The sequence below is a fragment of the Girardinichthys multiradiatus genome, chromosome 3, assembly GCF_021462225.1.
Source record: "Girardinichthys multiradiatus isolate DD_20200921_A chromosome 3, DD_fGirMul_XY1, whole genome shotgun sequence".
NCBI classification, from domain to species: Eukaryota; Metazoa; Chordata; class Actinopteri; order Cyprinodontiformes; family Goodeidae; genus Girardinichthys; species Girardinichthys multiradiatus.
Genome location: NC_061796.1, coordinates 18,664,206 through 18,686,028, shown reverse-complemented (window position 1 = coordinate 18,686,028; position 21,823 = coordinate 18,664,206). Strand labels below are relative to the sequence as shown.

The following is a 21,823-nucleotide window of genomic DNA, read 5'->3' as shown; positions in this document are numbered from 1 at the left end:
GATCCATTATGTTGGGGGTTGTTGGTGGACTGGTGGTGGTGGTGTGTGTGTGTGTGAAGGGTCGGGGGGTTGTCCCACTGAGATGGTGGAAGAGATGGGAAACAAATATATCTGAATGGGAGCATATTCTTCCTTCTGACGGCATCTTAGCTGAGAGACTAAAAATGATCACCTGTTTCTGTTGATGAGTCACAGAGCACAGGTGTTTATTTCACAGTTTATAGATTTTTTTTTGTTATAATAAAGCTCTTAATCTTGGCAATTCTTTGTTTCCCTGCTGCATATGATTTCTTACTGCTTGACAGTGACATTTTCTCGCTAATGCTCCTGCTCTGAACTGAGAACTCAATGTTGCTGCTAACAGTCATGGGTTTATTTGAGCTGTTTTTATAGCCATCATTGAGCAACTGTTAGCAGGACTGTCAGAGTATGGAAATAGAAACTAAAAACGTTTTTTTATTTGTTCCAAAAGAGAAGATTATCAGGACTCATCTTCCATTAAGCCAACAACTGAGCTGTATTTTCACATCCTGCAGTGGTACACTGTAAAAAGACACTGCAGTTCTATAGACCTCTCCCTGTGCAACATGAAAATGTACTTTCTTTCACTGCAATCAATCTAGTAGTTCGTGGTACATTTCAGTGAGGACAGAAAGTGAAGTAAAATAAAATTTACGAAGTAAAATAATAACATGAACCATCATTTCCAACCTGAACTGTTACACTCTCATACAGCAGCACCTCCTCTGTGAACAAGTTACTCGTAACACAGACATGATGCAGCCCTGACAGAATATCAGCTAGAAGAGCAGAGTTTAGTTTGGATTAGAAACAAACTCTTAAATGTTATTACAAAAACCATGACATGAGGGAGACACACATGCAAAATCCTGAACTTATATATTATTTGTGCATAATACGGTACGCTGACATAAAGCTCATCTTGCAAAGACGGCGTGTCAGTAATCTAAAGGTGCTCATTTTGAGCCCACCCACCTCGTTCCACTGTTTTCTTTTTCGTGCTAGTTATTCTTGGCTTAAAATGTCTGCGATTTTTAGTCAACGATAATTAGTCAAACTTTAAAACCAGAATATGCTCATTTATTAGATTAAAAGTACCTTTTAAAATGAACAGCCTTTACACAGGTATTAACTATACCTTCCATTAAGCTCACATTTCTGCATTAATAACGTTTTTTTATTGGTCTGTTGTAATATGTTTAAATGTCGTATTCTAAATAGCTGTACGCAGAAAATCGTCATAATTAACAGAAATAAAGGCTTGAAATCATCATTCTGTGTGTAATTGATCTATATAATTTGTTTCATTAGTGAACTTAGTTACTGAAATAAGTGAACTTTTCAGTGTTATTCTAATATATTGAATATGAGTGTTTACCAATCTTAGCCTATCTATGAACCATTTAGCCATTATTTAGATGTATTTTCAATGACAGAATGCTAACTGGGTCTATAGATGCCCACTTGCAATATAGCACCACCAACACACATACGTTATAGCGGGGTAGTTGTTTAGTTCATTAACAATAAAACACTGATCAGCCTAAACTATTCTTTATATTTTTTGCTAACCAGCAACTATTAACACTATACAGTGATCATGTAAAACATTGTAAAAAGCTGCCAGAACCTGTTGTTCTCACTTGCCTTTTAAATATGGATCTAATTGCGTGAGGTGCCCCGCTGAGGTTGTCAGACCAGTTTCACTCTCCAAACAGACTCTCAAAATGCAATCAAATCTCAACTTCAACCTCCATCTAATTATTTATGCATCATTTTTTCTCCACCACTGCTCACTCTGTCTGCGCTCCAACACACTGTCTCTATCTCTCATTTTCCTGAGACATGCGCCACTTGGAACTCTTCACCAGCTCCAGCACACCCCGTTTAGATTAGCTGGGGAGTTCTCTCTTTTTTTTTTTGCCACATTTCTTTTTATAATTTGGTCGCTCGTACTGTACTCCCTGCTGTGCTTCTATTTTCATGAATGCTGTGGGAAATAATTGAAAGCGCCGTAGTCGGCGCCGTCTGTTGCAGGGCTCCCACTTGCTCATGCCCTGTAAATACTGTATCGCTAAACCCCCCGATGAAAAGCTGTCAGTTCGGGAATCCTCACAACTGTGATACGTTAACGCTCGCTGAAAACTTGAGCCAAGATCACATTGTTGCAGCAATATAAAAAATGAACTGCTCCTGTGGACGGAGCTTGTTAAGCTGCTTGTCCTTGTTTTTGTTTTTTGTTTTGTCCTGTGAAAACAGTTGAAACTATATTCTCCTGGAATCTCTCTTTCTGTGTGTTTTCCAAAACTTTCTCACCAATGACTTTTATAAAAAGAGGTAGAAACATGTCAGAGGAGTCACGACTTCAGATGTAAGTGATGGTGTAACAGATGGAGGACATCAAGGAATTTTAACAGGAACAAATGTTCTGTGTGTGTAGAAGAGCTTTTCAGAAAATGACCACTGTTGGTCCTGCCATCAGGTCTGTGGGTGGAGACTTTAAGAGAATGAAACCTCCTCACCTTCATCAATGTGGAAGGGTCTAATTGTATTGCAGCTTGTCCTGGGCAGATCACTAATACTTATGGTATCCTGACCTCTGCTGCTTGATTTAGTTGCACTGAAGAGTAAAAACTGTAAAATAAACCTCTACTGTATTTATAGTTCTGAAACTTGCATATGCTATTCACACTACTTGTTTTAATGCTATGCATCTCTTCCATGAATCAGGTGTTGGAAACTACAGAAGACAGAATGACGAACATGAGCCTCATCCAGCCCCTGCCATCGAGGAAGGCTTTAAAGGTTTGTAAATTGCAACGCTATTTAATTTTCAATGAGATGCAGGAAACCATTTTTCAATCAGACAAATATGGGTTTTCAAGCGAGGCACACCTGGCAGGAAGCCTGGATGTTTTTCTTATTGCACTTATGGTGAGCTCTACAGCTGGAACGGTTATTGAAGTTGGCAAATATTTTGACAATTATTCAATTAATAAAATCAATGTTTTCATTCCCCAAATATGTAGTTGTGGCTTTAAGGTTTTCATATATTGCTTGTTGTTGGCAGGAAAAAATCTAATTATTAAAGGATGTCTTGCTTGGTAGATGGTGGTGGTTCTTGTATGAATGACACGCTGAGTGAACAGCTCCTGTCACCGCCCCACACACAACCAGACATGCACACACTCCCCTGACAGGGCCCCTTTTCTGAAAAATACATATTTATATAGACCTTCCTAGAGACATTAAGAAATTAAGAAAAAATATTTATGTGAAATGTATTTATATATCTAAGATGGATGGATAGATACATGGACAGAGATTTTTTGTGAACCTACATTGTCTGCCCAGTAGGTGGCAGTGTATGAAGTCAGTTAGTCATTTTCTACTTCTTCCATAGTGGTGTGCGGGGAAGCTGGTGCCTGCCTCCAGCAGTCTGTGGGCAGGAGGCAGGGTACACCCTGGACAGGTAGTCAGTCGATCACAGGGCAACACAGACACACATAGGACAAACAACCACACACACACTCATTTCTAAGGACAATTTAGAGAGACCAATTAACCTAACAGTCATGTTTTTGGACTGTGGGAGGAAGCCAGAGTACCCGGAGAGAACCCACGCATGCACGGGGAGAACATGCAAACTCCATGCAGAAAGGCAGGAGTTGAACCCAGGACCTTCTTGCTGCAAGGCAACTGTGCCACCAACTGCGACACAGTGCAGTCCAGAGTGTATGAAATGATACACTTTATTCCAGTTAAGAGGCTTTTATGCAAGTGTAGCATCAAAACTTGCACACATACAAGAAAACGGCTTTTGAACAGCTGTCCACAGTAGTGATAATTATGCAAGAAAGTGTTAAGGTAGTTCAAGTTTTTTAAATATCAAACTGTGTTTCAAAGAACAATGTGGTTTAAAATGTGGTTTAAAATTAAGGGGTTTTGATTTTAAACTAATTCATTATGATACAGTGAGTAAAATAAGTATTGGACACATCAATATTTTTCTCAGTAAATATATTTCTAACGGGGTGATTGACATAAAATTCCCTCCAGATGTCGGCTACAACCCAAGTAATCCACACATACAAAGAAATAAAAGCTAAATAGACAAAAAATAAAGTTATGGTAAAAATGTAGTGGACCTGGGAGGAAGTATTCAACGCACAGAAATGTTTTAAACAGTTTGTGAAACATCCTTTTTTGATATTGACAACTTCAAGACGTCTCCTGTATGGAAAAACGAGTCGGTTTTTACTTGGATCCAATCAGCCGATTTACCGGGCCATTCTAGCAGTTTTACTTTCTTTCCCTGAAACCAGTTAAGAGTATTTAGTTTGACTGTTTTTATTGTCTTGCTTGGAAGTCCACACTTGTTTCATCTTCAGAGTCTCATCAAGAATGTCCCGGTACATTTCTCCATTCATCCTTGCTTCAGTTATATGAAGATCTGCTCGTATCATATGCTGTAAGACAGCCCGCACCATGATGTTCAGACCTGTAAATGCCCCTTTTGGCATTGTGCTTTTGCCATGACGTGCAGAACCATTCTTCCTCCAAACATGGTGTGTGTTCTTTGGGCAAAACTATATCTATTTCCTGGTCTTTCTGAATATCTCTGTGAGATGTTCTTCATGTGCTCAACACCATTCCACTTCTTTACACATGACTTTATAATGGACTAATTTATTTTTATTTATTTGTATGTGTGGATTACTCGGATTGTCACCAACATTTGGTGTGAATTTTATGTCAATGGAAATATTAGAAATATATTTATCGAGAAAACCATTGAGGTGTTCAGTATCATATTTTACCTAATGTGCTTAGTATTATTATCACTATATTCCACAGCTCGATCCCACAGATGTTGTGCAGATGTCCTCCCTAAGACCCAGACCTGTTCCTAGGATGAAAACAACACCTAAAGGAAGGAGATGGGGAGACAGAGCTGATCCTTACCATCGCAAAATGCAAAGGTTTCACCATGAAGAAGGGGCAACTATTGGGCCCTCCACTAGGTGAAAGCTCTGTGAGCAGGAAAGCAGAGGGTGGGGTTTGGTGTAGGAGGTTGAAGACACAACATAAAACATTGTTGAATAAACACTGTTGTTTTCCTTTGTGCAGCAAGCCAATTGATCACAAATCGATTTGTGTACTGCATTTTTACTGTGTGATCCCAGTGTCAGCTGTGATTATTGCTTGTGAATTCTTAACCCAGTCCCTCTCCCACCTGCCTAGATGCACACAAGCAAGTAAATCCCCCCCGCCCCAACTCCAAAAAAATAGCAAATAGTTTCAGGAAGAGGTTTCAGCGCTCATTTCGGCTCCTCAGTTCCCCTCTGCAAGTTGCAAAGGGTTAGCAAGTGATATGTTTGTCTTTTTCCACTTCAATGAAGGGTAAATTCAGCTCAGTGCAATAAGAAATGGATTATCCGTTCATTAAGGGGCCTGCGTCACTCCTCATTGAGCTGGACAAATAAATTAATTCCTAGCCGCCTAATTTCTCTCTGTTCTCTGCTGAATTTTCGATAGCGTCGAATTACTGATCACAGTTGCGTGAGCTGCCTCAACTTTTTATCAATTGGTTAAAAATGTGCCACAGTAGAGATGCAGTGGAGGAAAATATCTTCCTCTTTTTCTGCTGCATGTTTCCCTTAGTGCCACAACACAGGAAAAACAGAAAGTGGGTGAGATATTTAAATATAACGTTAGAAGAAAAAGTCATTTTTACTACTATCATGGTATTTTATTAGCACATCTCAATCTTCTTTTATCAGTCAAGTGCAGGTCAGTTGCTCATGGTGTTTTGTAAAGTAGCAGTGGTGTATTGACAGGCTGGTATTGATGTTTCAATTAGAGCAGTGTTACATCGGGCTGCAGCTTGGTAGCATGGTGCGTCTCCTGCCATCTGCTCTGTTTCCACGTCTGACGAACGAGGCACGTGGGGCTAATCGAGCCGCACATGAGCGATGGCACCGTGATATCTGTCTCACACACACAAACGCACACATCCTATGTGCACGTCCTTATGCAGAAAAATGGTGCTGAGGAGTGGAAGAGCTCCTCGGCCCCGCTGTTTAAACAGTCCCACAGAAAAGCTTGCGTTTCCTCCCTTTTCTCACCTCGCTTGTGCCGCAGAAGCAGCCAGCAGGTTATTTCTCCAACAAGGATTCAGGCTAAAGCACCAGATGCACGAGATGAAATTCTTCAAAAGCTCATCTTGATGAAAAGACAAGAAAAGGAAATGGATTGTTCCAGGTTTCTCTGCACTGGGACAGCCTGAAATAACAGTGTGCATTATGCCTGGCGTTACTGCCTGCCAAACCACACGAATCAAAGGCCTCATTGTGTGGATTACCTCGTTAATCTGCTGATGCCATTGAGCAGTATTGCAGGTGCTAATGTGCCAGATTTTTTCTCTCTCTATCTCTCTCTCTCTTCTTTTATTGGGGAGGTGTAGCGTCATGTTTGTAATCTGCTTTAAATGCTTTCTGGGGAATGACACACTGAAATTCTGCCAAGAGATTGCAAGTAGCTCTCTGTTAAAACGGCACAGGGAGGGGATGCGGCGCTGAAGCCTGTTGGGACGAGCTGGTGAGCTGCACGCCCCACACCACTTGTTGAAATATAGGGCTGCATGAATAATGAAAGAGGGAGAGGAAAGCGATATTGCTAAAGCAGTCCCACAATGACATCCATCATAGTAATGCCCCATTGCTCTGCTTCTTTTGTCTCATCTTGCACTAACTCCAAGTTGCGTCTCTTTGGAGAAGCGAGCCCAGAGTCGGGCTCTGTATCTGCCTGGGCTGATAGAACGGAAGAGGGGAAGCAAAAAGAGATAGATAAGTGTATGTGAAAGAGTGAAAGAGAGAAAAGTGGAGAAAGTGAGACAGAAAGAGAGGTAATCCATGCCTCTTTTCTGCTCCCCGGGGTGGTCTCTTCATCTAGGGCCTCAAAGAGCGACAGAATACACCTCCCTGCTACAATGGAGGGGACCCACAGGGGCTGTTGCTATTTGAGTGTGTATGTGTGCGTAGTGGGGGTGCAGCTTTAAGCAGGCCTTTGAGTGGTCTAATTGCATTGGAATACAGCAGTCTGAGAGCTGGCTCAGATCACGACGGGCTGCTTGAGGGGTTAGCACCCGCACCTCGACAGCCACACTCAGCAAAAGAGCCCCGGCACAAAGCGCACAATTAGAGCTCTCCCTCTCGTTAACTCTCTCCCCACTTTTTGTCCTCTCCCACTTTTTCTCTCATCCCCCTCCTCATAACTCAGTCTCCTCTCCATCTTCTGCTCCTCCATCCATCCCTCCTTCCCACCTCCTGACCGAGCGGCTCAGTATGTCGTCATTCACCCACTGTATTAATCCTCCCATGCAGCCTGTCATTCTCCCCATCTTTGATGCACACAACAATTACAGTAAAGATGAAAGGCGTGGGTCTGCCGCTTCCCATTATGTAAGACTTTAAACGGACCAAAAACTTTTAGCAGCAAATAAAAATGTGACGTGTGCTGGTTCACACATGCTGTTCTGAAACATTGGATGTGGAACGAATAAAAAGAGAAATGTATGACTATATTTTAAAGTTACAATTTAAAGTTACAAGTAAAGTTATTAAGATCTTTGCTTTTGTTTCTGCTGTTTGCAAAGTTGTAGCATAGAGCACTAGGCTATTTAGCATTTAAACTAAGAAAAGTGGCTGTTAGAATTTAACCAAGAAAACAAAAATTGTATTTTGGTAGATTTTAACAAATATTGCTGAATTTGAGTTATGTAAGTTTAACAAATAAAGGAGAGATTAGTTAAATCCCAACCAAATATTTCCTTGAATTGTAATCACTGTGATTGTGCCTAAAAGGAAACAAAACGTAAGAATTGGTTTGTGATGATTAAGGCAGAAATCGTTACTGAAATAGTAATAAACCTTTGTATAACAAGTTGGTATGCAAACATTTTCCATGACAACCTCAGCTAAGATGTGTTTATGAAGGTCAACTTGTTTGCAACTTTTCTTTAGCATTAGTGCTCTCGCTGAAGCGGCATGTAAACTTAAATTCTTGAAACTTTTCAACCACAAGTTTTATGAAAATTGATACATTAATTTATAATAGAGCTGAAATAAATTAGCCTTATGCTCTCTGCTGGACACCACACATAACAAATAACTAATCCAGCTTCTCCAGTTAATTCTAAACAAGATGTTTAGACAGGGTTTGTTACGACGTAGCAAATAACGTAGGCAATGTTGTTAGAGTTTTGCCATTATTGCGTTTTGGGTTAATGTATAACTGTTTCCTTCATTCCTTCTTTCAACGACAGCTCAGTCATTTTAATAGTTATTGCAGACATTACTGGTGAAAATGATTATCAGTACACTTATCAATTAGATTATTTGTCTGATTCCAGAACCTTAGATATGAATATTAACTAATTTTCCTCAACTATAACTCTAACCTTCCTTTGTTTGGGCTTTAGATATTATGTTTAACATCTTTAATATGAATAATATTTTCTATTTAGGTTTTAAGAAATGGGAAAAAAACATGTTAAAATTTTGTAAACAACCTCTCCATTATTTTAACAGGTCTTAGAACCGAGCCTCTGAAGTCAGTCTTAAGGAATATTTTTATTATTCTGCTACTTTCTCTCCATTGTATTAGTAAAAGTCTGCATTCTGAACAGCTTAACGTAGTGTTAGAGTCTTTTTGTGGAGTTCACAGACCAACACACTCTAATAGCTCTATGTTCAAACTGCGCTCATCTTAAAATCTCTGGACTGACTGTGTGAGGAAGTCAGTGATTTTGAAAACATATTACATTTAACCAGCCCCCGCCTTTGATTTCCTTTATTACCCGAGCCATGTCTTAATAAAATCTAATTATTTCCACTCGTAGGACGTTTTCGGGTGAGAAACTGGCAGAGGGATGTGAGCTGATGTATGGGGGAGACGGTCGCCTAATTAGAGCATTAGAAATTGAATCTTTACAGCGCACGGGTCATATAATTATCCTACTGTTAATTTAACGCTTACATTCCCTACCATTCACTTCACTCCCTTAAATGTAGTTTGGCAGCAGCTCAGCAGCCAGTGCACGAAAGGAGGCCCCCATCGTTGGCCCTTCCGAGCGACTGAGTAACAGCGGACCCTGCAGTCCAAATAACAAGGCTTGCATCATTTATGCATTGTTAAGCCATGTAATTGAAACGAGCCGTAGTTTGCATATTACACCATTAAAATAATGTGTTTTGCGTTTCTCCCAACACGACTATTTAAGCCTGTGTGGCGATGTGGTAATTCCTCGAATTACAGCCTAATTACCACAATGTTCTTTTGATTTGGCCGATTTCAATGTTACGCCACAATAATGTGGAATATTAGCAGAATGAATGACTGAGCCGTGCCCGGGAACTTTTCACGGCATAGCCTAAATCCTGGTGGCTGCATGAGCTGTCAGTGCAGCTGGAGTCACATCTACCATATAAATAATTATTAGCCTATGAAATGAGATCCATTAAAGGCCCAATCACAAATCTTTCATTAAAAAGCTCAGCTTTACATGGAATAGGACCGTTTTGTGTGTTACTCTCTTGATCCTCATTATCCACTTTAAATCACTGTGTATTACTGATGTAAACATTGTAGTGATGTCTATGCTTGTTACAACAATTTACATTATTTATGACAAGTAAACTTACAAAATGTTAGCATTTTTTGTCATTTTTTGCCACCATGTGCCTTTAAAATAATAGTGTAGTAAACTTAGTAAATTATAACACAATTTTAATATAGCTAACCTTTTAAAGATTAATACAATAAATAATAGTTAGAAAATAATTTTTTAATTTGAAGTTTTTATGTGATGCGTCAGACAAAACGAAAAGAAAGTTGAATAAACGCCTTCGATATATCTATGTTTTGTGTCATAATTGATACATAAGCCTATATGGTTAAATATTTATCAGACTTTCCAAACCAAACAGACATATTTAACACGCCTTAAATGCAGCACACTTAAAAAGTACAGTTGATACATATGAAAACATGGAGCAAAAATGATGCATTTGGCTTCATAGGGGATTATTATAACTTTTTTTTTTTACTTCATTTTTGTTTTTGTATCATTAAGATTAAAAATGTCCACCCTAGCCACTAAAAAAGGGTCAAATCAACAAGAAAACGTTTTGGAACACCTTAAATCAGCATATAGATTTCAAAATAATCTAGTCCAGGTCAGAGAGAACAGATATTCTGCAAATAGACCCAACTTCTTCTTACATGTCTCTGCATTGTTCTCATGCCTCCGTCTGCACACTTGACATGTGTCCTTGTGTGAACTTTTGAATAAATTAACATTGCTGAGAATGATTGGTGAGTGTGAATATATAGGCTTTTGTGTGTTCACTTAACAGTTTAGAGTATTTTTGTGAAAGTATTCCTTTGATTGCTTTTTTATTGCCATTTAATTTTACTGCAGGTCCACATTATTAAATAAAATGTTTAATTACAGTTTCAGTCATTTGCATAGTGAGAAAGTTATAAATTGGGGATATTGGGAACTGTATGTGCTGATTTATTGGTTTAATTTGTTGCCACTTGGTAATATGTTCTGGAGAAGTGAATTGTTGTAGGCCAGATCAACCTATGGGGCTTTTTAATTGCATCTGTACACCAGGAAGTATTCGTGCCTTTAAATCTAAATGATGACAACACCCAGAGGTTGTAAAGTTGAAACCTGGTTCTGGTGACAAATTATTACATTTCTGTTCAGTTTGATTTATCTCTCCACAGAGTGAGGAGCAACTCTGAGGACAGACATAATCTTTTTCAGCTCATCATATCCTTTCTTCCATTTTGGGGCCTGCGTTCCTCACTCCTCCTTCCTTTATCCCTGCAAAGGCTTTGTCTTCGCAGCACAGAGCCTCTCTAAATAGCGGCCTTTAGACAGTTCTGGACTGGGGGGAGAGGACATCAGCAGTGACACAACTGCTGTTGTTTCATTTACCTCTTCCTATGGCAACCAGCAGCAGTTGGTCAGGAATGTCCCCTCTCTGGACAAAGTCCTGGTCCCTGAAGCTGACATCGGGGGGAACGACAGCTGGGATGGGATGGAGACTTGCCCTTCGTGCCCTGAACTACAGGCCTTAGTTTGGACTTAATCCTTCTGTTCACCTCTGTCTGTGTTCGCTTCAGTGGACGATGAGCAACCAGAGAAGCCTTTGACACACTATTAACTCTAGAGCAGTTCTCTAGATGACATGAAAATAAATTCATCCCCCTTCAGTCATCCCCCATTTGTCCTATTTCATATTGTTAACAAGAACTCATGCAAACCATTCCTATCATATACAGCACTAAACCTCCGTTTGAAGTTACTTTTTTTCTGTCCGTACTACGCAGGGCATGGGTCGGTTTCTGTCCTCAGGATATATCAAAGTTTTAAAAAGTGATGGTTTCAAAACTGCTAACTTTTCCCGCTATAGTTACTGAGATGCCAGAGAAGTTGCTGGAGAGGCTCGTGTTTTCTCTGGATGTATAGGGCATAGAGTAACACAGCACAGCAACTCCCGCACCTGTTGCTGCACACTGTCAGTCAGCTGTCTGAAAAATGCAACTACACTTTTGTTTTGCTTACAAGAAAGTCATGTTTGGCTGTATAGAGATATGTCAGTACCAAAAGACATGGACAGTTTGTAAAGGTTATAAATAGCATTATTAACTATTAAGTTTACCCCTAATTATAAGAAAAGCTGGATTTTTTTTTTTTGTAGAAGTTAGAACATTTCTTTCTTTTCTGTTAGGAATTTAAGTAATCAAATCAAGTTATATATTTAGTTTTAAATTTTGGCGTAAATGCCGTAAAACGGTATTTATTTTTATTCAGTCCAATCCTAGTCCGTTCCTAGTCTGTAGCCCCTCCCATTAATGCTTAAACCTGATTGGTTAATTCAGTTTGTTTACAGTGACAGCTGAGTATTTTATACAACGAGTCCAGTGAACAATAACAGAACTTTAATACTACTCTTGAAGATTCTCTCAGCCTAACATTTAATGCAAAATGATATCAGATCAAATTATTGGAGTAAATTGTTTCATTTATGTTCTATGTGTTGTATAGAGGGCTGTGTATCACCATCTTAAGTGTCTTGATTGACCTCTTTGTAACAGATAAATATTTATTATTAATAATGTAAAACAACAGTTTTTAATAAAATATGCTAGATACGCTCCAATCGGGAATTTCCTTTGAGACATGACTCGCCAATTTTGAGCGATTTCTTTTTTCCTAAAGACATTGAAGAAGAAAACTGTGCTGCAGTTTGTTTGATAGGCGCATTAAAGCCAACAGAAAATGGGGAATTAAACGTTTATTCATATTTATACATCAAAGCAAGTCTCTAACTTTTATTTGATTTTCTTGTGAAAATTAGAACCTGCATCAAAATACATGCTGTGAGCTGCTTGGTTGTGTTTATAGACTGAAAATGGTGGGAATTCTGTTTTGTTGCATGGGGCATGTCGTCTTTATGGCGAATCTCTAAAATATATTTTTAAGTGTTTTTAATCCAGAACAACGACAACAAAAAACTAATTTACTACAGTTATTGGTTTTTCGGTTAATTAAATTTTGTATACACATAATGGTTTAATTTATATTAGTTTCAAAGAAGTTAGTGGAAATTGTGTTGCACAGTTATGTCTTTTTACACATGAAATAAACAACATTGCACAAATAAAGCAGACCGTCATCTACAACAAAATGTTGCACACTACAGCAATAAAAATAAATATTAGTTTTGAAAAGTCAACTTGTTACAATATACACATAACAATGACTTAAATAGGCAACTAATTAGTCTCATTTCATTGCTGACAAAAATAACCCAGTCACATTTTCAGAATCTAAACTGAATCTAATGAAGTTGTGCAAAACTACGTTTTAAACCCCAACAAAAATAAGCGGCTGTCTGCATCAGAGAAAATCCTCTGCTAGAGCTGGACTACCTGTAGTCTGAGTCTGGATAAAACATGACTGACAAAGTAAATCAACTGGATCTTACAGCTGCACTGCTGACCCCGGAGCTCCGTCTCCTCATGCTGCACTCCGGCTCTCCGCTTCCACAGGAGCCTCAAACTCGCACCTCTCCAGCAAACAAGGCTGTGTTTGTTGAGACTCCCATCGAGCCAATCCGAACGCCGTTGCTCTTGGCAACCATGTCCATCATTTTTCAACGCCCAATGAGCGACGGGGGCGGCGCGGAGTCCAGGTGCGCCTCGGCGTCCCCTTGGCAGAGCGCCTGGGAGCCGCCTATGGGCAGGAGCAGGTCTCTCAAATGAGAGGTTCCTTTAATAACAGCGACCAGTCCGGCTCCGGGAGTCATGGCGACCGCAGCGTCTAACCACTACAGCATCCTTACCTCCAGCGCATCCATCGTGCACTCGGAGCCTGGCGGTATGCAGCAAGCCACGGCGTACCGGGACGCGCAGAGCCTGTTGCAGAGCGACTACCCGCTACAGAGCAACAGCCACACGCTCAGCCACGCGCACCAGTGGATCACGGCGCTGTCCCATGGAGAGGGAGCCTCGTGGTCGACCAGCCCGCTCGGCACAGAACAGGACATCAAGCCCGCGGTGCAGAGCGCCCGGGACGACATGCACAGCTCCAGCAACAACTTGCAGCACCAGTCACGGCCGCCCCACCTGGTGCACCAAACGCACGGGAACCACCACGACGCGCGGGCGTGGAGGACGACCACCGCGGCGCACATACCGAGCATGGCGACGACGAACGGCCAGAGCCTTATTTATTCCCAGCCGGGCTTTAGCGTCAACGGGCTGATCCCGGGGAGCGGGCAGGGGATGCACCATCACAACCTCAGAGACAGCCATGAGGACCACCACAGCCCGCACCTCAGCGAGCACGGCCACCCTCCGTCCCAGCATCAGCACCAGCACCGGCCGCAGAGTCACCACGAGCACTCGGATGAGGACACGCCGACATCTGACGACCTGGAGCAGTTCGCCAAGCAGTTCAAGCAGCGGAGGATCAAGCTGGGCTTCACGCAGGCGGACGTGGGACTCGCTCTGGGGACCCTGTACGGAAATGTGTTTTCCCAAACAACCATATGCAGGTTTGAGGCCCTGCAGCTCAGCTTCAAAAATATGTGCAAGCTGAAGCCTCTGTTGAACAAGTGGCTGGAGGAGGCGGACTCCACTTCAGGCAGCCCGACCAGCCTGGACAAGATCGCGGCGCAGGGCAGGAAAAGGAAAAAACGGACATCGATCGAAGTGAGCGTAAAGGGAGCTTTGGAGAGCCATTTTTTGAAGTGCCCTAAACCGGCCGCGTCGGAAATAATTGCCCTGGCAGACAGTCTTCACTTGGAGAAAGAAGTGGTGAGAGTTTGGTTTTGTAACAGGAGACAGAAGGAGAAACGCATGACCCCTCCCGGAGGAGCGCTGCCGGGTAGCGAGGATTTGTACGGGGACACGCCGCCGCACCACGGGGTCCAGACCCCAGTCCAATGAACTCTACTGGACCGCTCCGCCAGGACTTGTTCGCCCTTTTTATTTATCCCTGAGGTTATATATAAATCACTGGACTATGAGACGATCTAGTGAGTGTTTTATGTATAATAGATTGCAGTGAGTACCTCCACAATATCTGCAGTGAATGTGTGAGAGGGGAGGGAGGGAGGGGGGACAGTTTGTGCTCCCTCCGAGGACACATGCTCAGCACTGTGACTCGACGCGATTTCAAGGTGTAGCCCCTGTTGTGTATTAAAATGATATTTGACTCAAAAATAATGAAAAAAAAAAACAGGGAGGGGAGGGGGTAGATGAAAAGCCTTGCAGAATATTTTCCGTTTGACACTTTTCTATCACTTCCAACATCTTTGTTGCTGTGTGCAAAAGCGGGTTAGTTTGTTGTAGCTGAAAAATGTGCGTCCTGCAGTGAAGGGGACAGCTGGGGGTCAGAGAAAGCTGCGTTAATGGAGTGAGCTGGAGGGCAGTAAAGGCTGCAGCCCCAGTCCAGTGGAGTCTCATCTGTCAGCACAGAGGTCAACTACAATTCATCTATTATTATTATTATTATTATTATTATTATTATTATAAGTCTGCTGCGACCCATACAATTAGCGGTGTAAACACAAAGCCCGCTCTGTTTTTGTCAGCCATCACAACCAGAGTTCAATAACATGATCTCCTCCCTCAGAGCGTTTGTTCCGCTCCAAGAAAAGAAAAGGCTCCACGACGATTGATTGGACTATCTGGCACTTTTCCCATGACAAGATGGGCTCTAGATATTTCTGCAAAAATAAGATGGCAGCAAAAACATCCGGATTCATATCTGTAAATATTGTAAAACCTTAAACAAAAAGTCATGAATTTATCCCTTCTTTTTTTTAAATGTATTTTCCACTGGGGCACTTTTTTTTTCTCTGTTTTTCTATGATTAGCATTATATATTTTTTCATTATTGTAATGATCAGGCGAGCTGACTGACTTTCAAGATCCAGCCTACCTACTGCCTTGTATTTGCGTGCTGTTCTTTTTGTCGGTCAAATTCACGCTCAGATGCGATTTTGCGCATTTCATTTCCAGCCCATATTATTGATTTAAATGCGAGTGAATCCAGTTTGGTTTGAGCCATTTTGCGCCGCTCTGACGGTAAAAACAGCGCGTTAAAACTCAGTCTCAGACACATTATTAAGGTTTAGAAACGCTCAGAAATAACCGAAATTTTACAAAACGACAGTTTATAACTTTTGCTTTCGTTAATAATAATATTTTGTATCATTATTATACAATAAATAATAAGTAATAATAATAATAATATTAATACGGCCTTTGCCGATTTTCTTTTCAAAACACGTCTAAATAATATTACCCAAATTTGCAGCTTATGATCACATTATTATTATTATTATTATTATTATTATTATATTTTTTGCTTTATTGTGGAGGGAAAATATGGTAATAGGAAATGGACTTTATATTTGTAGCTTTGTTTTGTTTTTATTTGATGAGCTTGTAATTTATTATGGAATTTTGTTATATAGATGACGCAAAAGACGACATAAATATATCTAAAATGAGACGGAGAAGGCTTTTGATTTGCAGCGGGGATTGCCACAAGCCTGGACAGTCAAACACAGCTAAATGTGTGTATATATATATATTTTAATTCCAAACAGTAGCTCGCTTTTTGTTTTATGCAAAGAAACATATCCAGGGGTTTTATTCCCTCCATCCCTCCCTAATTTTATTTTATTTTATTTCCTCTCTCCTTTTTCTGCAGAAATGACCACTGAAATTTCTCTTCGGTAGCTTTAATGAAACGACCAGATTTGACTGAAGTTGTGGGATGTAGACCTGTAGCAATCCAACGCTGTGGATTTGTTTTGCTTTACTGCTTGTTTTTTTTTTTTTTTTTTGCTGTTGTTTTGGGGCTGGGGGATGTCATATTCACTGGATGAACTTGGGGTAGATCTATCAGAGGTGATAAACGCCTGCTGGTGTTTCATCACTTGCCACATGAACAAAGGACTTGCACATTTTTAAATAATGAGGTTGATATTAAAAAGGCTTTTTTTCCAATGTCAAGCTTACATGTATTTTTTAAAACAAAAGTATAGAATTAACCCCAGGAAATGTGAGTTGTGGTGCAGCGGGTTCTGTTTTTGGTTGCAGCTCTGTCGTTTGAGATTAATTAATGTGTGCAAGAAAATTAGAGTAGATGAAGGGAAGATTGTGAGTTGCTGACATGTTGTTTCTGCTCCAAGGCTGCTTTTAAATGGACTGACTTTGACCAGGGAGGCCACAGCTTTCATCTGGGGTTCAATAGGTCTTCAAGCTGGGGTTCGAGGAGCAAAAAGTGGTCATTGGAAGGATTGAAAGGGGTCCATTAAAGTGATCTTATTAACCTCTTAAAAATTCTGGCAATTTGTATTTGCAAGTTTTTTTTCAGCACTTTATTTCAGCTGGTCTGAGATAACAACAAATTGTATTTCTTTAATTGACCTCATAATTTGGCACCTTCTAAACTGCCATCATGGAGCCATTTATTGAGGCTAAACAGAAGCTCTCTGACTGAAACAATAAAAAAGAATGAGATATTAAAAAAAAAAGTTGTTGGTAAAATGGTAAAACAGAAATATCTATCAAAACATTTGAAAGATTTTGATTTAACAAATGTTATGCTGGTGGTGAACCTGCAGCTGCTATTTTCCTGTAGTATAATTTTGCTAAAATGTTCCCAAATGGAGCTGCTGATTGAAAATATGTAGAGAAAACTCAATGTTGCTTGTTTTAGCTGTGATTGGGCAGCACAAAAAAAGCAAAATATGTGCTTTTTTGTATTGATTCTGAATCAAATTCCTTCCTGTTGCTTTAATAAAGCCTGCAGCACCATGAGCCTGTGGATGTGCTGGGAAAGAGGTTTAAAACTTCTCAGCATTATATGTGAAAGGGATGAATGGATGGTGGCAAATAATGGCTGATCAGTCATTATTAGCATTTGGTGAAAGCACACAAACTTCATGCTTCCACTGAGTTGGACTATAGAGGGGCGTGTCATCAGTAATCTGTAGTTTCATTGGATAAAAAAATTATTAAAGATTACCCTCTAGAAGATCTAAACTAGCGTTTGCAGACATGCTAAACTCAGTGGTTTTGTGCTGAAAACTGATCAGATTGACCTAATTGTGTTTATAATCCACAACAGTTGACATGTGGTAAATTACATGATGATAGACACACGTCATATCATCCCCTACAACAGTGGACGTCCCTCTCTGCCTCATCATCATCATCGCCGTTAGCCGTTTGACCTGACCCGCCAATTGGATGCCTAACATGCATCGGCACTAGCCTATCTCCTTCTCTCTGATATCCCAAGAAGACTTTTGAGAGGGGCCGCGTAATAAAAACTGAAGCACGCCCTGGTGCCCTTCATCCGCTCTCTAGCAGATGCAATTAATAGCGCGTTGCGTTAATTACACCTTCCTTTTTATTTAGGTGACTTCAAATTTCCCATCAGGCTCCCAGAGAAAAAAAAAAAAAAAAAGAATAACAGGCCTGTGCTGTAGTGCTGACTGCTGTGAAGAAAGTCTGAAGAATGGAGGATAGTCAGTGCTCCAGCGCCATCTAGTGGCACCAACACGGCTAAAGGGTGAGTTCAAGATCTCTTCTCACTGTAGTGCAGTCAGTAAGGGAGCAGGAAGACAAGGTGCATACTATCTGAACGATTCCTAATGAATAGATAAATATATGATATAAGACTGCATAGCTGTGTGCTTTTAGGGGGAAATATTTAGAATAAAAATAAAAAAACAGTAATTTTTGAGTTTCAATTTGCATTTAAAATGTCAACATTTCAAATTGTGTTTAAAATTTCAAATTCAAAGCTATAGATGAGTGAAAATTTGTTCGTGACATCAGAACAAACAGTTTCAGCATTTCAGTGGAAATGCTGAAACTCAAGCCGTAAGTGGAAAATTTCAGGCCTTCAATTGTAATTTTTTTCAGTTCATTCTATTAAAAAATCTCCAAAGAAATGTCAGTCAACTCAAAGTACTGTACCTTACTGAACATACAAACTCAATTTGAGACAATGTGTGAAAAGAAAATAAATATTAATAAAAACGTTGTGTGACTTTGAGAGCAGAAGTGATTTGCAGATGGAACAGAGCAGGAGATTGTTTTTATGTCCATGTTTGCTTTCTTAAGTCATGGTTAGCTCCATTTACAGCCTCATTATACAAGCCCCTAATTCATTAAACAAATATGGTAGAAAAGAGACACCCTTGTGAAGGAAATGCATTCTCCAGATATAGATACCACTGCTGACTGCTCTGGTTAAAAACAGTTAAGCCTTGAATTATTCATACTCTTGGCTGAATTGGATTTAAAAGATTCAATAGACAAGCATCTTTCAAGAAATAACAAAGTAATGCAAAAGGAGTATCAGTTTAGGAAAAAAAAAAAAGCTTCTTTGTATCCACACTGTAGAAAAAAATGGCATGCTGAAAATTATTTAGAATCTTGTCAATAATCAATAAAACAAACTTTATTGCCATTACAGCTATCAAACCTTCTTATATTTTAAGATCAGCTTTTTTTCATGTCTCCTCTGGTATTTTGACAATTTACTTTTAGTGATCAGCTCCAACCCTTTCAGATTGGGAAGGCCTCCTTGCTTTCACCATAATTTGTAGCTCCCTCAACAGAATGGGTATCGGAACTCTGGCTGGGCTGCTCCAAAACGTCAATATTACCCCCCAGTCAGAGGAAACATGTTGATCGTAAGAGGTTGGACCTAACTGTAGATAATATTGTACAAACGCCCTCAAAAGCCAAGAAATACAGCAAACACGTTCTAGATAAAATTAGAAATAAAATTGTACTTAGAGCAGACATGATGAAAAGCCACTATATCAACTGTTCAGATTCCTGGTGGAAAGAAACGTTTAGGAGCTGAACGGTGATATTAAAGGAGTTTCTGACATTTTTCTCCAAATTCTGAATCTCACCTTTGAATCACAAAGCTCATCAAAACAAAGCCGTCAAGATGAGACTTGGTAGCCTTTAGAGCTGCCCAAAGATGTAGGTGAGCAGATGCCCTGCTCAGGGCCCTCAGGCTAGCAGGGACCCACCGAGAGCCCTGGAATTTTCAGACAGTATAGAAATTAGAGCTTATTTCATTGTTTGTTGCTTGTAGTTAGGTTTATTAGTGGTTGGGTCATTTTCACATTTTCTCCAATGTTTCCAAACATATCAGATTTAAAAATAGATCAAATTAGTAAATTCAGATTTACTGATATTGACATTTAAGGTTTAAAATAACTAACAGTTCCAATATGGGTAAGGATTCAAAGTCCAATTTTAAAGTTTCACAGTCAATTTTATTCTACCTGCTGATTATTTCTGCTTCTGGTATCTGCAAAAAAAATCTTATTAAGTAACCGACAACATTCTGGATATAAAAGTGAGCAGAACCAACTACATTCAGTCCCTCCTTCCCGCCTTCACTGAGTCTGTATGTGAAGTTACGCCTGACATGAAGGCAATCCCCAATGAGTAAGTCAGATATATGACCCAATCTCCACAATTATTTACAGCTTTAAGGTTCTAAGCCACTTTATTCAAAAATCTGTTTACATATGAAACAATGCAAACGGACTGACAAATTTGTCATACAGCCAGTTAAAGAAATTCATTGTTTGCTCACAAGCTTGTTTTGAAAAGGAACCATGTTTTAGCAATTCAGCAGGGTGGTGCTGAGGGGGCTGTTGGCCTCCCCAAATCAAATTCCACCCTGGGTCGGTCCTGCTTGCCCTCAAGGACCACTCAGAAGTTGCTCAGCGAGCTGGAATCATTGTGCAGCCCAAAGCTGTGGGCTGGTTTGCAAACATCAACAAACATACACACCATGTTTTTCATCTAGACTAAATTCATGTCCGTTTTATATGAAACAGTGTTATCTAATGTCTAAAACAGCAGGGAATAAAATGGTTCATGAAGATCCGAACATTCATATGTGCCTAAGTGACCAATGCTGACTGAGGACATTCAGGATTTTCCTTTACCAGGAAGTATTATTCATGACTTATTTCACTATCTCATCAGAAAAGGTTTACCTGGTCAGCATCTCTGAGCAAATAATGATTCTCAACTCAAACAAAAAGCAGCGGGGTCTAATTAGGTGTGAAAAGAGTGCCTTGTGTCTAACCTCACATACCTGGTAATTTTCCTGTTCTGTTTGAACACAAAGTCAAACAACATGTCCATCTCTGAGACATGCAAGGAGGAATCAAGCCTCTGTGTCAATCACTCGTTCAATCTGTACTTCTTCTGTCTCGCATGCTTCACACCACGTCGATCCCCCTTCCCCTCCTACATCACCCCAACACAAACACACACACACACACACACACACACACACACACACACGCACACACACAGATAAAAGGGAGACATGCTCACAGGCTCAGCATAGTTCCACCATTTGACATTGTTGTTCATTCTCACTCAGATGCATCGCGGCTAATTACTCTTTGCACACTTAAGTACACAAATGCGCATGTGCATTCATTTGTAAACGAGTTATTGTTTAATTATAACTTCACATGAACTTTGCTGAGCAGCGGGGCGAATCGTGTCTCCCCTTCAGGACGTAATTACTCGGACTGTAATTGCACGTTGTGTTTGTGAGAAATGCTCGTCTCTGAGCCAAGCCCTCCTCCACAAACAATGTCTGCGCTGGAGACCTTCTTGGAGGTTGGCCCTGGGAGGTTTGCAACACCAAAAATGCATAGATCTGATCAAATAAAATCTAAAGTGCCTCCCTGAAGTGTTCGTACCACTGGAACTTTTGTCACATTACAGCCACAAACTTGAATGTATTTTATTGGGGTTTAATGTGACAGACCGACACAAAGTAGTGGAAAATTGTGAAGTAAAAAGAGGAAAAAAGATTTCACTGAACCAACTTTCACTGCAGTTAAATCTGTGGGGCTTATGAGGTATGACTCTACCAGCTTTTCTCATCTAGAGACAGAAACCTTTGTCCATTTCTTTCTGTGAAATAACCCAATCTCAGTCAGATTGGATGGAGAGCAATTTTCAAATCCTGCCACAGATTCTCAATTTATTACATGTCTGGACTTGACTGGGCCATTTTAGCACATGAATAAGATAGGTGGACCTCTGCCTAAGACTCGAGTGTTTGTCCTGGATTTAGCTCCATCCAGCTCCAGCTTCCCAGTTCCTGAAGACAAGCATCCCCACAGTATAA

The 21,823-nt window shown here is 40.2% G+C and overlaps 2 protein-coding genes across 2 annotated transcripts in view; both read left to right on the top strand.

Moving 5' to 3' along the window:
- The window catches only part of LOC124865699 (furin-like protease kpc-1), a 312,042-nt gene extending 302,101 nt beyond the window's left edge, over positions 1 to 9,941 (top strand). The window contains exons 19-20 of the mRNA XM_047361035.1: positions 2,752 to 2,826; positions 4,879 to 9,941. Of these exons, the coding sequence (XP_047216991.1) occupies positions 2,752 to 2,826; positions 4,879 to 5,049 (246 nt within the window). The 3' untranslated portion in view covers positions 5,050 to 9,941. The remainder of the gene's footprint in view (positions 1 to 2,751; positions 2,827 to 4,878) is intronic.
- Positions 9,942 to 13,094: 3,153 nt separating this feature from the next.
- Positions 13,095 to 18,688, top strand: pou3f2b (POU class 3 homeobox 2b). Its single transcript, XM_047361039.1, has one exon. The coding sequence runs from the start codon at positions 13,408 to 13,410 to the stop codon at positions 14,551 to 14,553; it is 1,146 nt and encodes a 381-aa protein (XP_047216995.1). The 5' UTR covers positions 13,095 to 13,407; the 3' UTR covers positions 14,554 to 18,688.
- Positions 18,689 to 21,823: the final 3,135 nt, after the last annotated feature.